At 44.6% G+C, this 16,777-nt stretch overlaps 1 protein-coding gene across 1 annotated transcript in view; it reads left to right on the forward strand.

Moving 5' to 3' along the window:
• SLC5A1 (solute carrier family 5 member 1) overlaps positions 1-16,777 on the forward strand; it is a 64,832-nt gene that overhangs the window by 28,887 nt on the left and 19,168 nt on the right. Inside the window, exons 5-7 of the mRNA XM_031934606.1 lie at positions 1,665-1,769; positions 3,006-3,065; positions 3,578-3,682. Of these exons, the coding sequence (XP_031790466.1) occupies positions 1,665-1,769; positions 3,006-3,065; positions 3,578-3,682 (270 nt within the window). The remainder of the gene's footprint in view (positions 1-1,664; positions 1,770-3,005; positions 3,066-3,577; positions 3,683-16,777) is intronic.

Here is a 16,777-nt window from a genome sequence, read left to right on the forward strand (position 1 = left end):
TGTCACATATCAACCTTCTTTTTGCTTCTCAACTATGCATACCTTTCCCACTTGTGGGGTGTCAGGGAGTCTTTGCTTAGTGGGAATGCTATTCGTGTGGTCTCTGAATGATTAACTTTTTTGTCATCCAGATCTCAGCTTAAAGGTCTGAATTATAATAGTAATTCTTTAATATTAGAGAAAGTCCATAGAGTGACCTTCTCAGACTCTTCAATCTAATCACTCTGTCACACCCTCTATTCTCTTCATAGCACTTACCACTCTCTGATCATTGTTTTTGTCGTTTATTTATTTATATTTACAGCATTTGAATATAAGCTTCTTGAGAGCAGGGATTTTGTCTGTGTTATTCACTGCTGTTATTAGTGCTTGACATGTGCAGTAGATGCTAAGTTAATATTTATTGAGCGAATGTACTAATGCACCTACACCAACCACTGTCTCCTTATTGTCATTCTGAGAACTTCTTCTGGCTAGGCCTTCAGAAATCTCTCTCTCCCCTGACTTAATATTTGGCACTAAGCACCAGCTGCCTTATACTGGTAATAGGGGCTGGTATAGTTAAAACAGTTTCTTGGTGTAACCTGTCTTTTGGGAAATAAGTGTTTTGTTCCAGGTTTGGACCATCTTTGCGACATTAGATAAATAACTACAAGCCTCTCCCCATCTGCTTAGCGAGAATGGGGATAATTACACTTGTTTGATTCTTATCAAATGCTGCTGTACCTTCTCCTCTTGGATGCAGAAGGACTTTAGAACTTTCTGGAGTTCTTTTTGACCTCAAATGCAATTGAGTTGCTGATACAGTATTATGATTGGTTAGTGCAAGATCCCCCTCTTGCTTTACCTGATATTTTCTTTTTTTGTCTCCCACTCACAGTCCTATTCTCCTTTCCCCTTCTGGTCTTCCACTCTTGGGTATTTGATATATGTGCTTCCAATCTGTCTTCTATAATCTGTATTTAGACATGTGCATATCCTTGAAAAATGCAGTGTTTTGTGCATGTGTCCGTGTGGTCCCTAGAACCTTTGTAAAAAATATCAATACTACATGATCTAGAGAATTATTATTATTATTAATATCATCTGTTACTTGGGAGTTCATGGAGTCACATATTTTAACAGCTAGGAATCACTTGCAAATCATCAGCTCCACGCCGCTCCTTATTTGACCAGGTGACTAAGGTCCAGAGGCTTCCTTTGAAATGATTTCTTTCAAGAAAATTCTCAGTGTTTACTGAGAGCCTGTATTGGGCAAGACCCTAAGCCACCAGGCATACTGGGGAATATGGAGATCAAGGACTCATGTCCTAGGCACACAGCCTTGAAGGAGATTTTTAGAGAGGCCTGGTGGCTGTGGGACTTTCCATATCTTCTTCAGGACTGGACACAGGGCCCATAAAAGACTCACAGACGATCTGGTTTTGGGATACATCCCACTGCTCCTTCCCCAATCCTCTCCTTTTCATCTTTACTATTTTCTAAGTTTCCACATCTGCCTTCTGAACCAGCTGTCCCTGATGATTCCAGAACAGTTGTGCTCCCAGCCTGCCTCTGCTCTTTCTTGTCCTTCTCTTGACTGACATGTCTCTTCTCTCTTTGATCCACTGTGAGTGACCTGGTGGAGCACAGAGCCCTCACCTGACTTTCTTTTGCATTTCCAGATTGGAGCCTCCCTCTTCGCTAGTAACATTGGAAGTGGCCACTTTGTGGGGCTGGCCGGGACCGGAGCAGCTTCAGGCATCGCCACTGGAGGCTTTGAATGGAATGTGAGTAACACCGTAGCCATGGTGCACTGGGGCTGGAAGGAGTCTTAGCAGTCAACCAGTTCAATCTATGCTCAGAGGAGCTGAAGGTGTTAGGGAACCCTTCAGGGTCAACCCAGGGTGCAGACAGAGGAGGGGCATGGCTTCAGGAGCCTTAGGGCCCTACTCGCCTTCCACCAGAGTAGCATGAGAAAACCACTGGTATGACAGCAATAGTATTTTTTCTGTTTTCCCTTCATGTTAAAAAGCCAAGGCCCTTCTAGTCCTGTTTGAGATTTGGAAATGCTTACCACCAGATTTCCATTATTATTATTATTATTTTTTTTATTATTTTATTTTTAGAGACAGGGTCTTGCTCCATTGCCCAGGCTGGAGTGCAGTGGTGCAATCATAGCCTACTGCAGCCTCAAACTCCTGAGCTCAAGCGATGTCCCCACCTCACTCTCCCAAGTAGCTGGGACTACAGGCATGTGCCACCATGCTTGGTGAATTTTTTAATTTTTTGTAGAAACAGGGCCTCACTATGTTGCCCAGGCTAGTCTTGAACTCCTGGCCTCTAATAATAATAGTAGTAGTAATAATAAATGTAATTATTTATTATTACTATTATTGTTGTTATTGAAGCTCTCTAAATGGCATTTTACTCTGTGTAAACCAGGGAAGAGATGAAGGAGAACCCAGTGCTCTTGCTGTGGCCCAGGGCTGTGATGGTGAGGAGCAGCCTCCTGGGCTCTTCTCTGCTGTTTTCTTTTTCTTTTTCTTTTTTTTTTTGAGACGGAGTCTTGCTCTGTCGCCCGGGCTGGAGTGCGATGGCGGGATCTCAGCTCACTGCAAGCTCCGCCTCCTGGGTTTACGCCATTCTCCTGCCTCAGCCTCTCGAGTAGCTGGGACTACAGGCACCCGCCACCTCGCCCAGCTAGTTTTTTGTATTTTTAGTAGAGACAGGGTTTCACCGTGTTAGCCAGGATGGTCTCGATCTCCTGACCTCGTGATCCGCCCGTCTCGGCCTTCCAAAGTGCTGGGATTACAGGCTTGAGCCACCGCGCCCGGCCTCTCTGCTGTTTTCTAACTGCTATTTCCATGGGTCAGTTAGGCAGCAAAGGCCTCCTCCAGTCTCTAATGGCTCCTTAGGGGATAACATGCTGGGTAATTTTTCTGCAGCAGCTGAGGGGCCCTTCAGGTGGCAGGGATGGGCTAAGGTTCCTCCTAGTTTGAGTCCACCTTTTGTGTTCATTTCAGGCCCTGGTTTTGGTGGTTGTGCTGGGCTGGCTGTTTGTCCCCATCTATATTAAGGCTGGGGTAAGTATCTGCTCTGTTATTTCATTTCCTGCTGGCAAATGTATCTGTCACCTTGGTCTTCCTAGAGGGCAGAGGAGACATTATGGGATAAATGGCAGAAAAATCTGTGGATTGGCTTTCACTCCCAGGTTATAAAATTTCTGACTGCAGTGGCATTATATATATATATATATATATATATACACCTCCTCCAGGGTATATATATATATACACATACCTCCTCCAGGGTATATATGTGACAGGTTTATTGGGCTGGGATAACAGTGACAGGTTTATTGGGCTGGGATAACATCTAGCTGCTCCTACAGTGGTAGGGCATATGGGATTAAAATTAGCAAATGGCTGGAGGTCAGGGGCCATCTGGCCACCTCGCAGACTTCCCTGGCTAGCAAAGGTTATGAATCCTTGACCACACTTCTGTGGCTCGTACACCAGGATGGTGTCACTGTTCTGTCTGCTCTGGGCCCTCTGGTCACTGTGGCTGGCAGTGACCTCCCTCACACCCCATGCAGGTGGTGACGATGCCAGAGTACCTGCGAAAGCGGTTTGGAGGCCAGCGGATCCAGATCTACCTTTCCATTCTGTCCCTGCTGCTCTACATTTTCACCAAGATCTCGGTAAGTCCACAGCCCCGGCGGGCTGGGCTGTCTCAGAAGCTGCCACTCTCATTCCTCATCACATGCTGCCCACCAAGAGGCGGCTCTATAAATTTCTTTTTTTTTGAGACAGAGTCTCGCTCTGTCGCCCAGGTTGGGGTGCAGTGGCCGGATCTCAGCTCACTGCAAGCTCTGACCCCCGGGTTTATGCCATTCTCCTGCCTCAGCCTCCCGAGTAGTTGGGACTACAGGTGCCCGCCACCTTGCCTGGCTAGTTTTTTGTATTTTTTAGTAGAGACGGGGTTTCACCGTGTTAGCCAGGATGGTCTCGATCTCCTGACCTCGTGATCCGCCCGTCTCAGCCTCCCAAAGTGCTGGGATTACAGGCTTGAGCCACCGCGCCTGGTTGGCTCTATACATTTCTATTAACTTGGCCCCTTAAGCCTTCTTGCGCCTTGGAGTAAAGTCCTATTTCTGCATTGAGGAGCCAACGGAGTTCATTGGAAATCTGTCCTCCACTGTGGTGCAGGTTGAAAACACAAACAGGTTTGTGACGGTTCAGGGAAAGCAGTTCTTAATAGTAAGATTAAAAGGGAGTTAGGGATAGAACTCTGTATGATCCAGCAGTCTCACTACTGAGTATATATCCAAAGGAATTGAAATTAATATATCGAAGAGGTATCTGCACTCCCATGTTCATTGCAGCACTATTCACTATAGCCAAGATATGGAATCAATGTAAGTCCCATTAACAGATGAATGGATAAAGAATACGTGGTATATATACACAGTGGAATACCACTCAGCCTTAAAAAAGAAGGAAATGCTGTCATTTGCTGTGAACATGCTGTCCAGGTTCATAATGTGGATAAACCTGGAGGACATTATGCTAAGTGAAATAAGCTAGGCACAGAAAGACGAATACAGCATGATCTCACTTGTATGTGGAATCTAAAAAAGTTAACTCAGAAGCAGAGTAGAATGGTAGTTACCAGGGTCTGGGAGTGGGGGGTGGGGAGTTGGGGAGATGTTGGTCAAAGGATACAAAATTTCAGTTAGATAGGACGAGTAAGTTCAAAGGATCTATTATACAACATGGTGACTACAGCTAATAACAATGTGTTTTGAAAATCACTGAGAAAGCTGGGCGTGGTAGTGTGTGCCTGTAGTCCCAGCAACTCAGGAGGCTGAGATGGGAGCCCCAGGGGTTTGAGGCTACCCTGGGCAATGTAGTGAGACCCTGCCCCCCCCCTTTTTTTTTTTTTTTTGAGACGGAGTCTCGCTCTGTCACCCAGGCTGGAGTGCTGTGGCACGATCTCAGCTCACTGCAAGCTCCGCCTCCCGGGTTCACGCCATTCTCCTGCCTCAGCCTCCCTGGTAGCTGGGACTACAGGCGCTGCCACCTCGCCCGGCTAGTTTTTTTTTTTCTTTGTAGTTTTTAGTAGAGACGGGGTTTCACCGTGTTAGCCAGGGTGGTCTCGATCTCCTGACCTCGTGATCCGCCCGTCTCGGCCTCCCAAAGTGCTGGGATTACAGGCTTGAGCCACCGCGCCCGGCTGCGACCCTGCCTCTTAAAAGAAAAAGATTTTTAAGTATTTTCACCACAAAAAAAGATAAGTATTTGAGGTAATGTATATGTTAATTAGCTCAACTGAGCCATCCCATAATATATACATATTTTAAAATATGTAGTACATGATAAATATATATAATTTTTATTTGTCAATTTTTTAAATAGGGGGAGTTAGGAATATCTAAGGGTTGGCCCCAACTTTAGAGGCAGGCGTGGGCCTTTGTGCCCTACCAGTGTATAATCTGACTCTATGTGATACTTCTCACACACTTAAACACAAGAAGCCAGTGCCAAACTGGAAGGCACTGCTGAGATTCTGTCTTCTTTTATGGACAGATAAATGAAAACCCTGGAGTTGGAACAAACCTCTGAATCAGGAGTAGAACCCACGTCTCCGATTCTCAATTCACTGTTCTTTTCCCTGCACAAGGCTCCTGCTTTTTCTTGGAATCAGCTCTCTGGGCCTTTAATTGCTAACTCTCTGGGGAATTTTTATTCCCCCCCCCCCCCCCACCTTCTCTGTCTCTCTCTCTCTGAACCCAACCACTGGGGCTGCCCCTCTACCATTTAGCCTGCTGTACTTGCCAACCTAGAGCTGTAGGCCCACTTTGCAGAACTGAGATTTCTCAAAGATTGGAGGGCCACTGGGGTACCTTTGAAAGCTGGGCAGAGCTCTTGGCTGACCTACTGGAGCAAACATTGTGTTTCTCCTCCTCCTCTTTCCTTCCTTTTCCTTCCTCCTTCTTTTTTCTTCTTCCTTCTACTTTCTTCCTTTTCTTGAGACAGGGTCTTGCTGTATTACCCAGACTGCCAGACTGGAGTGTGTGGCATGATCATAGCTCGGTGCAGCCTCTACTTCCTGGGCTCAAGCGATCCTTCCACCTCAGCCTCTTGTGTAGCTGGGGCTACAGGTGTGTTCCACCATGCCCAGCTAATTAAAAAATTCTCTTGTAGAGATAGGGCCTCACTATGTTTCCCAGGCTGGTCTCAAACTCCTGGACTCAAGCAATCCTTCTGCTTCAGCCACCTAAAATGTCGGGATTATAGGCATGAGCCACTGCGCCCGACCTTGTGTTCCTTCTTTACTTCACGTTTTCTTCCTGGAAAGTGTTCAGGTCAATTCCTCTTGATTGTAAAACAAAACAAAGCCACAACAACAAAAAACACACAAAACAACCAGGAAACCACTAAACTTCTGAGATATCTTTCTGACAGCCCAGAAGATGGAAGGAAGAGAAAAATTTGCTTATAGATTTCAGTGTGCATTTTTTTTTGTCCCCAAGGTGACTGTCAGTCTGATAAAGGTGAAAGCAATGGTATAAAAAGAAAAAGAAAAGAAAATGTAAATTATAAGGAATAAGAGAAAGAAAATAGGACTTTGGTAAGAAAACTACCTTGGAGAATAATTGAAGAAGCTGGCTCCTAGTCTGTTCCTCTGCCCACACTAGCGGGTGACCTGGGGCAAACGTCATAAAAGCTCTTCAGAGCTTAGCTTCTTTATGAGGAAGATGGGGATAATAATTTCCACCTTGCCTGGATCACTGGGTGTTGGTGAGCATCCAGTGAATTTATTTGAAAGCACAAAGTGTTCTTGAAATGTAAGATATAATGGTAATGAGGCCGGGCGCAGTGGCTCATGCCTGTAATCCCAGCACTTTGGGAGGCTGAAGCATGACGACTGCGTGAGGCCAGGAGTTTAAGATCAGCCTGGGCAACATGGCGAGACCCTGTATCTCCAAAAAGAAAAAATATTAGCCAGGAATGGTGGTGTGCACCTGTTGTCACAGTTACTCAGGAGGCTCGGGCGGGAGGATCACTTGATCCCAGGAATTCAAGGTTGTGAGCTATGATCGCACCACGGCACTCCAGCCTGGGTGACATAGTGAAATCTTGTCTCTAAATAAATAAATAAATAAAGATATAATGATCATGAACATGGTTGAGAGCCTTCAGCCCTCTCTGCAGGAAGCTCTCTGGGTTGCAGCAGGGCAGAGAGAAAGGTGGTGTTTTCTGAGATCACATAGGGAGTAACTCCAGCTTTTCCCCTTAGCCAGCAGTTGCAAAGTGCTCATCGCTCTATCAAAAGGGTTGTCTCGTTGCCTATGATCAATTTTTCTCCCTCTTGTTGTTCTCCCCTATCCTGCACCAAAGGCGAGATTGGTCCAATCTCAGTATCTTGCAAAAGATCTGCCCTGGCTGAGATGTGAGTTGGGTTGGATCTGAGTTGAACCATCTACTCTAGCTAGGTAGGGTTCTGAAAATATAGTTGCTAGTGTTTCTATTTTCCTGATTACAGTTGAGACAACAGCAACATTAAATAACATTTGCAGTTTTTTTTTATTATGGAAAATTTCAAACATACGTCAGCAAAGACAGAATAGGATAACAAGCACTCATGGACCTAACACTGATCACTTAGCTTTAACAATTATCAACATGTTGCCATTTTTGGTTCATCTATCCTCTTCGAATTTTTTTCCCAGTAGTAGTTTATTTTATTTTATTTTATTTTTTCCAACTTTTATTTTAGGATCGGGGTGCATGTACAGGTTTGTTATATGGTTAAATTGCATGTCACGGGAGTTTGGTGTATAGATTATTTTGTCACCCAGGTCATTAGCATAATACCCGATAGTGTTTTGTTCCTCACCCTTCTCCCATCCTCTGCCCTCAATAAGCCCCAGTGTCTATTGTTACCTTCTTTGTGTCCATGTGTACTCAGTGTTTGGGTCTTACTTATAAGTGAGAACATGCAGTATTTGGTTTTCTGTTCCTGCATTAATTCTATTAGGATAATGGCCTCCAGCTCCATCCATGTTGCTGCAAAGGACGTAATCTCATTCTTTTTTATGGCTGCGTAGTATTATGGTGTATATGTGCCACATTTTCTTTGTTCAGTCCACCACTGATGGGCATGTAGGTTGATTTCATGTCTTCACTACTGTGAGTGGTGCTCAGCAGTATTTTAAATCAAATCTCAGATACCACGTGATTTCACCGTAAATTCTTCAGAATGTACCTTTGACTTTTAAAAAGTACAACCATTGTGCTATTATCATATCTAACAAAATTTACAGTAATTTCTTAATTTAGATAGTTTAATACCTGGCCCATATCAAGATCTTCCTAATCATCTCAAAAATGTTTTCTTACAGTTAGTTTGTTTGAATAAGGATCCGAACAAAGTCTAGATCACATTGCATTTGGTTCTTTCTTTAAAGGAAATATACATATATAGGTCTTCAGCCTACTACAGTTATTTTTCCCTTTTACATTATTACCTTCCTGTCCTAGCCTACATGAATAAACATTTTTTTATTGGGTTACATGTCTATTTGTTGTTCAGTTGTGAAAGTTCTTTATATATTCTGCATGCTAGACCCTCATCAGATATATGACTTGCAAAGAATTTTTTCCCATCCTGTAGGTTGTTTTCTCACTTTCTTGATTATGTCCTCTGATGCACAAAGGTTTTAAATCTTGGTGAAGTTCAATTTATCTATTTTATCTCTTGTTGCTTATGCCTTTGGTGTCATTTCTAAGAATCCATTGCCAAATCCAAGGTCATGAAAATGTACCCCCTTGTTTTCTCCTTAGAGTTTCATAGTTTTGGTGCCTATATTTAGGACTTTGATCCATTGCGAGTTAATTTATGTGTATGGTATGGCCATGTGCCACCATGCCCAACTTCATTCTTTTGCATGTGGATATCCAGTTCTCTCAGCACCATTTTTTGAAAAAATGATTCTTTTCCCACTGAGTGGTCTTGCACATAACTTTTTACTGAACTTGGTGAAAACATGCTCTTGCTGATAATGATGTTAAGGTTTTGTCCTGGAGTTGGGGCCAACACCTAGGAATAGCACTGCCTCCTTGTGTAGCTTCCTGACTCACACTGCTTCTGCCCTTGACCCATGCCTTTGTGCTTTCTCCACTAACGTCATGATTCAGCCTCATTTACTTTTTCCTTCTCTGCTTCAGGGTTGGTGTTTTTTTTTTTGTTTTTTAGATGTAGTTTCACTCTCATTGCCCAGGCTGGAGTGCTGTGGCACGATCTTGGCTCACTGTAACCTCCACCTCCCGGGTTCAAGTGATTCTCCTGCCTCAGCCTCCTGAGTAGCTGGAATTACAGGCACGCAACACCATGCCCTGCTAATTTTTGTATTTTTTTTAGTAGAGATGGGGTTTCACCATGGTGGCCAGGCTGGTCTCGAACTCCTGACCTCAGATGATCCACCCACTTCGGCCTCCCAAAGTGTTGGGATTACAGGTGTGAGCCACTGTGCCCGGCCCCCAGGTTGGTTTTTAGTTGTAAGATGAAAAGCCTGGGCTTTCCCATTTTATTTGATTAGAGACCCATGTGCAGAGCCTGGACTGAGAAATGCTGGGAAGGCTAGAGAAATAGGGCTTTGGCTTCCTGAGGAAGGGCAGTGCATCCGTCTAAGAATAATAAAAGGTAATGTGAGCAGGAGGGTGAGGAGGTCAGACTGCGATGAGCAGGAGGGTGGTACCTGTCTACTGTGCACGTAGAGAAGGGTGCTGGGCCTCCCCTTCTCCCAGGCAAGTGTCCTCCAAGTCCACAGTTCAAGCAGGTGAAAGTCTGTGGACTGCAGTTGCCATGGTAAGAGCACTATTTGTCCTCAGAGCTGGTGCAGGGGTGGCAGGGGTGGTCATATAAATAAATTAGGTGCCCAACCTCTCTCCCTGCCTTCTCTATCACCTCACCTATTTTTCAAGTTACTGATTAAACCTTCTTGGACTTGGGAGCCCCCAGGGAGCCGAGGGACAGCCTCTTTTAGCTCAGATCCGGATGGAGCCCATCCCCCAGGAGCCTGCTTTTTCTAAATTTGGCTTTTGAATTATATCTGTTGTGGGCTGTTCCCTGTGTGTGTGATTTTTGGGGCTCCTTACCCTCCTCACCCTCCTGCTCACATTCCCTTGTCTCTTCCTGGACAGATGCACTGCCCTCCCTCAGGAAGCTGAAGCCTGATTTCTCCAGCCTTCCCAGCATTTCCCAGTACAGGCTCTGCACACTGGTCTCTAATCAAATAAGACTGAAAAGCCCAGGCTTTTCATCTTATAATTAAAAACTAACCTTGAAGGAGAGGAGGAGAAAGTGAAGGAGGCTGAATCATGATTTAGTGGAGGCCATGACCAACATTGTACTTACTCCATCCATTGCCCAAGACCAGGGATCCCTTGACAAACACATAAGAAGTTTGATAGCTGCCCTCTATTTAGTGCCAGTCTCTTCATTTAGTCTCCAATAGGGGTTTTACTTACACCCTCTCCAGTTCTCAGAAGAGTACAGCATGGGTAGGGATTTCTATTATTTATTTGTTTGTTTACTGAGATAGTATTATTTACTAATAGAAAACAAATAAATAGTATTTCTATTATTTATTTGTTTGTTTACTGTTGCCCAGGCTGGAGTGCAGCGGCATGATTATGGGTCAGTGCAACCTTAATCGTGGGCTCAAGTGATCATCCTGCCTCAGCCTCCTGAGCAGCTTAGACTACATCCATGTGCCACCATGCCCAGCTATTTTTTACTTATTTTTTTTTTAGAGATAGGGTCTCACTATGTTACCCAGGTTAGTCTTGAACTTCTTGCCTCAAGTGATCCTCTTGCCTTGACCTCCCGAAGTGCTGGGATTACAGGTGTGAGCCACCACATCTGGCTGGGATTTTTATTTTCTTTTCCATTTTATGGGAGAGAAAACTGAGTCTCAGAGAAGTTACGTAATTTCCCACAAATTACACAGCTGTTACGTGGCAAAGCCAGGATTTGGACCAGGGTCTCTCCAGTGCCAAAGTCTGTCCTCAGAGTTCTGCCCTGTGCTTGGATGGGATGAAGGCATAGAATGAGGGGATGGGATAGATCATGTGGTCTTATGTCCTGCACTTTCATTTTACAGATGGGGAAACTGAGGTCCAGACAGGGGAAGGGACTATGAGGGGCTAAAGGAGCAGAACTGGGATGAGAAGCAGATTTCCTGACACTGAATCTAAACCTTTTGACATTATGTGCCCCCTACCTTCTAAGTCTTTCATTCTTCCAGTACAGAGTAGGTTAGCATTCAAGACCCTGGGAAAAATGAAGACAGCCAGTTAAATGAACCTCACAATATAAATGAGTTGCCAACAGTAGGATTTGAGAGGACTGTGAGGAGAGAACATCAGCTGCACACTGGGTATATGAAGGATCTGAAGGAGGAACATCTGGACAGAGGGTAGGGTAGGGAGGGATGCAGACAGGCAAGGCTTTGTCTTTGTAAATTCAGCTGGTTTTAGGTTCACCATGGGTCACAGAGCATGAAATTTAAAAAATGATTACATCGATATCAACTGTACTTTCTAGAAGCTCACTTCAAGACGCACAGGAATGCAGGGCTCATGGACAAAAGAAAATAACTGTTCATTAACAAAATATGGTGATAAGGCATTTATACTGCACACAAACCAAGATTCATCAATTGTATGTGTGTGTGGAAGGGCACGGATGGTTTGTGATGGGTGAGAAGAGAGGAGGGATGGTGTGAGATTCCCATCCAGAGAGCAAACAACCAGGGACCTGCCACGAAGGCTTGGGAAGAATGTAGGGATCCAGTGGGGGTATAATTAATGGGAGAGAGGAGAAAGTACAGGGCATTGTAGCTGCAGAGCCCAGATATGGCCCAGACCACTGGGCAGCTGTGATGTGGAGCCTTGGCTATGGCTACCATCTTTTGGTCACATATTTTTGGGCTCCGAGACTCAGAACTGATTGTCCTTCCATGAGCTCCTGAATTTTATTGGCTCCCTTGAGCACCTGCCTTATCAAGCTCTGAGAAGCATTCCATTCTGTAAAATTTCCTGGCATGTGCATCTTATGCAAATGTGCACAATCCCTGGAGATAAAGCCTCAGATTTTATGACTTACACGTGATGACTGAATGTTCATGTCCCCGTCTGTGTTTCCTGGGGCTGTTATCACAGATCACAGCCACAATAAATGTTTACAGCAATTCTGCTGTCCATTTTGGATCCTTGGGTGAAAAGAAGAGCTTTGGCTTTTGCTTAAGATTTGAAGGCTCACTCCCGGGGCCGCTCACTTTCACAAGTGGAAAGAGAAATGTGAGTAATGGGGCTTCACCATCTGAAACCGTGAGGCTAGGCAGGATTTATCGAGTGCTTAAATACATCTTGGTTAGGACCAGAATGGACAGCAAACACACGCATATAAAATCACTGGATCTCAAAACATCAGAGCCAAGGTGAAGCAACGTGCCCAAAGCTCCCAATCAAAGACTCAGTTACTTGCAGATGCTTTCCAACTGGGGTCTGTATTTTTATTCCCCATGAGTCCCATGGACATTGTTCAGCCAAATTTTCAAAGTGATGGGAACAACACCCCTGGGCTAAATCCAACACATGATCTATTTTTGTAAGTAAAGTTTTACTGGAGCCCAGCCAAGACAATTGTTTGTGTTGTCTGTGGCTGCTTTTATGCTTTAATGGCAGAGTGTGACAGAGACAGTAAATGCAAAGCATAAAACGTTTACTCCCGGGCCCTTTACAGAAAAAGTTTGCCAATCCTTGACCTAGAGGACCATAATTTATTATTTCACTTCAAGTTGGTTTTGCTTAGCAGCGTTGGAGACATTTTCTTCTTTCCCTTCCGTCTCCCCTTTCCCCCTCTCTCTCCTTCCTTCCTTCCTTCCTTCCTTCCTCCCTTCCTTCCTCCCTCCCTCCCTCCCTCCTTCCCTCCTTTCCTTCCTTCACTCCCTCCTTCTCCCCTTTCTCTTCCTCTGTTACCTTCCCTTTCTTTCCTTCCTTCCCTCCCTCCCCCCTCTCCCCTTTCCTTCGCTCTCTTCCTTTCCCTTCGTCTCCCTTCTTCCTTTCTCTCTCTCTTTCCTTCTCTCCCTTCCCTTTCCTTTCCCTCCCTCCATCCTTCCCCTACTCTCTTTTAAGGGCTAACATTAGTTTAGGGAAAGAGCAATCTGGGGTAAGCTGTGAAACAAATGGTCTCATAGGATGACAGGACAGTTCCTTTATATCAAAGGTGGGTCTGTATTCCCTATACAGTCCCCTATTTTTATAAATAAAAAATTTAATGAAATACTTCAAACATACAGGAATGCAGAAAGAAATATAGCAAACACCCTTATATCCATCACTCAGATTTTATAGATCTTAACAATTTATTATCTGTAGAAAAGAAATATAACATTACAGATACAGTTGAAGACCTATTTATACCCTTTCTTAGTCTCATTTTCCTCTTTCCTGAAAGGTGAATGCTGTCTTGAACTTGGTATGGATTCTTCTAGTCTATGTTTCTATATTTTTACTACATATGTATAGGTACCCAGATAGCGGTAAAGAATATATTCTGTTTTAAAATTTCTGCTCCCTGCACTTTTGAAACTGTAGGAAAAATGTAACATTGGCATTTAAAAATCTTGGGGTGGGAGATGCCCACTGGAACTGTAATACCAATATTTTCATATTTTGGCCTTGCTCAAATTGTGTGTATTCTTTCACAAAGTTGCAATTAGAATATGCGCACCATTTTGTTGCCTTCTTCCCACCCCAACCATCAAATTGTAAACGTTGTTCTAGTTTCAATTTTCATAATTATTATTTTAGGGGCTGCAGAACATACTGTTGACATATAATTTTTAGAAAGCCATTTAAAAATCCTCTCATGGACAAAAATCTCTTGACAGTGGTCACTTTTGGGCTACTTTTACTTTTCAGTGTGTAACTTCCATGGTTTATTTATTTTTATTTTTATTTTTATTTATTTTTGAGACAGTTTTGCTCTATCACCCAGGCTGGAGTGCAGTGGCACAATCTCGGTTCACTGCAACCTCTGCCTCCCAGGTTCAAGCAATTCTCCTGCCTCGGCCTCCCTATTAGCTGAGACTACAGGCATGCGCCACCACGCCTGGCTAATTTTTATATTTTTAGTAGAGACGGGGTTTTACCATGTTGGCCAGGCTGGTGTCTCAAACTCCTGACCTCAAGGGATCTGCCTGCCTCAGCCTCCCAAAGTGCTGGGATTACAGGCATAAGCCACTGTGCCTGGCCTGTGTTGTTTATTTTAACCCCCCCAACATACATTATTTTATTTGAGATTTTATTTTAAAAGTAAATTAAAAACTTTTTCGTTGTTGTTAAAAAAAGACCTTGCTGGCTGAGCATGGTGGCTCCGGCCTGTGATCCCAGCATTTTGGGAGGTTGAGGTGGGTGGATCACAAGATCAGGAGATTGAGACCATCCTGGCCAACAGGGTGAAACACTGTCTCTACTAAAATACAAAAAAATTAGCCAGGCATGGTGGCACGCACTGGTAGTCCCAGCTACTCGGGAGGCTGAGGCAGGGGAATCACTTGAACCTGGGAGATGGAGGTTGCAGTGATCCGAGATGGCACCACTGCACTCCAGCTTGGTGACAGAGCAAGACTCTGTCTCAAAAAAAAAAAAAAAAAAGGAAAAAGAAAAAGACCTTGCTCTCTGTAGAAAAAAAATTCCAGAAAGGAGGTCCCTTACTTGTCAATGTTGTTTTGAGGATCAAAATAATGCATGTGCCTAAAAGTCCTTGGTAAACTGTACAACTCTCTGAACATGAAGAAAACAAAAATAAAAAACAAAACAAAACAAAACAAAAAACCCTAGTGCGTTTGTTTGGCAGCTAGGAAGAACCAAAGACTAATGTCAGAGCACCCAGACTACAGTGGCCTTGCTCAGCTGGAGTCACCTACATGAGCTTAGCTAAGGTATTCCCAGCCTGGCCTTTGGCATGCCAACGGCAGAATTCATCTCCGAAGCTAGAATGACTCATATGAGGGAGAATTTGTCCTAGGTTTCTTCAGTTCACCAGGGAGTTTCCTTAGAATTCTTTATCTGGGCCGGGCGTGGCGGCTCATGCCTGTAATCCCAGCACTTTGGGAGGCCAAGGCAGGCGGATCACAAGGTCAGGAGCTCGAGACCATCCCGACTAACTCGGTGAAAGCCCGTCTCTACTAAAAATACAAAAAATTATCCGGGCGCGGTGGCGGGGTCCTGTAGTCCCAGCTACTCGGGAGGCTGAGGCAGAAGAATGGCATGAACCCGGGAGGAGGAGCTTGCAGTGAGCTGAGATCGCGCCACTGCCCTGCAGCCTGGGTGACAGAGCAAGACTCCGTCTCAAAAAAAAAAAAAGGAAAAAAAAAAAGAATTCTTTATCTGTACTGTTAGAAGGAAATAGAGTATCATAAAAACAAGATTTCCATTAGCCCAACACTTTACAGAAGTCTTTGAGGTCCTTTATAGCATTATCTTAGAACTTATGTGTTACTTCTTTGTGACTAATGACAGCAAGGCACATATTAATGAGGGTATCACAGTCTACTATGGCGTGTTGTCATACAGCATTAAAAATTAACTACTCTGGAAAATAAACCAACCAAGGGCAGTATAAAGGCAGTATCAGCTTTGTAATCTTTTCCTAGCTTATTTACACTTATTAGCTAATCCACCAAATCAAAAGTGTGTGCATTTAACAGAATTTCACTGCAATCGGTGAATGGGGCCCCTTGAATTTAAGAAACTTTATGGGACTGTACAGAGGCATGAGAGGAGAGGGACCAGCATTATACATACTCATTACAATTTCAAGTGGCCCAGTGTGCAGAGCCAGGAAGAAGTGGCCATTTCACCTTTGGCAAGACTTATGCACCACGGGGGACCCTTCCTCCTCTTGGGCTACTGCAGAGGGCAAGGCAGAATGGAGGCGGTCCAGGACCCAGGAGGAGAACGCCTTCCTCACTGCTCACCTTTCCCACTTCCAGCCACTGAGAACCGCAAGCCCCTGGAGCCAGGACTTCCTGCATAAACATGAGGACACTGAGAATTAGAGAGGGGAAATGTTTTGCCCAAAGGCTTGCAGGTCTAGAGTGGCGGCACTGGGGCTAAAATGCTGGTTATTCTGACGGCTAGCTCCAGGGAGAGAGGAGTTTCTTTCTAACTCACCATCTCTCCTCCCACCTCCTGGCTCTGCCTCCCCTCCTTCACCAGGAAAGACAGTAACATTCGGTACCCTGGGTGAGAGAATCTTCAGGGGAGGTCTGGGCAGAGGGGAACTAAGGCATCAGGTCCTCAAAAGGCCCACCTTGGGGGAGGGGGTTGAATCACCCTCCAGGGCTCACATGTTAGTTCAGAAGCATGGAGTTGGTATTAGATGTGCTCTCTGCTAACTAACCGAGGGAGGGAATAGGAGATTCTCATAGGAGGGACAGGCAGGTGTGGTGCGAAACCTTAAATACTGGAGGGCCCTCAGGAACAGCAATGCGATGGGGACTGGGAAATGGGACTAGAGAGGAGCTGCAAGATGTAAGAGGAGATGTGAGAAGTGAGAGTCCAACCCTACTGACCCATCCCCAAGGCTCCGTCTGGACGCTGTTTGCAGGCCGTGAAATGTTAGGATTTGTGCAGTGAAACAGCTCGTGCATTCATTCCATCTATGGGAAGTCCAGTTTCTTCCACACCTGGAGATTTGGAAACAAAAGACTCAGCTG

Source organism: Piliocolobus tephrosceles, chromosome 19 (genome assembly GCF_002776525.5).
Source record: "Piliocolobus tephrosceles isolate RC106 chromosome 19, ASM277652v3, whole genome shotgun sequence".
Classification (NCBI taxonomy): domain Eukaryota; kingdom Metazoa; phylum Chordata; class Mammalia; order Primates; family Cercopithecidae; genus Piliocolobus; species Piliocolobus tephrosceles.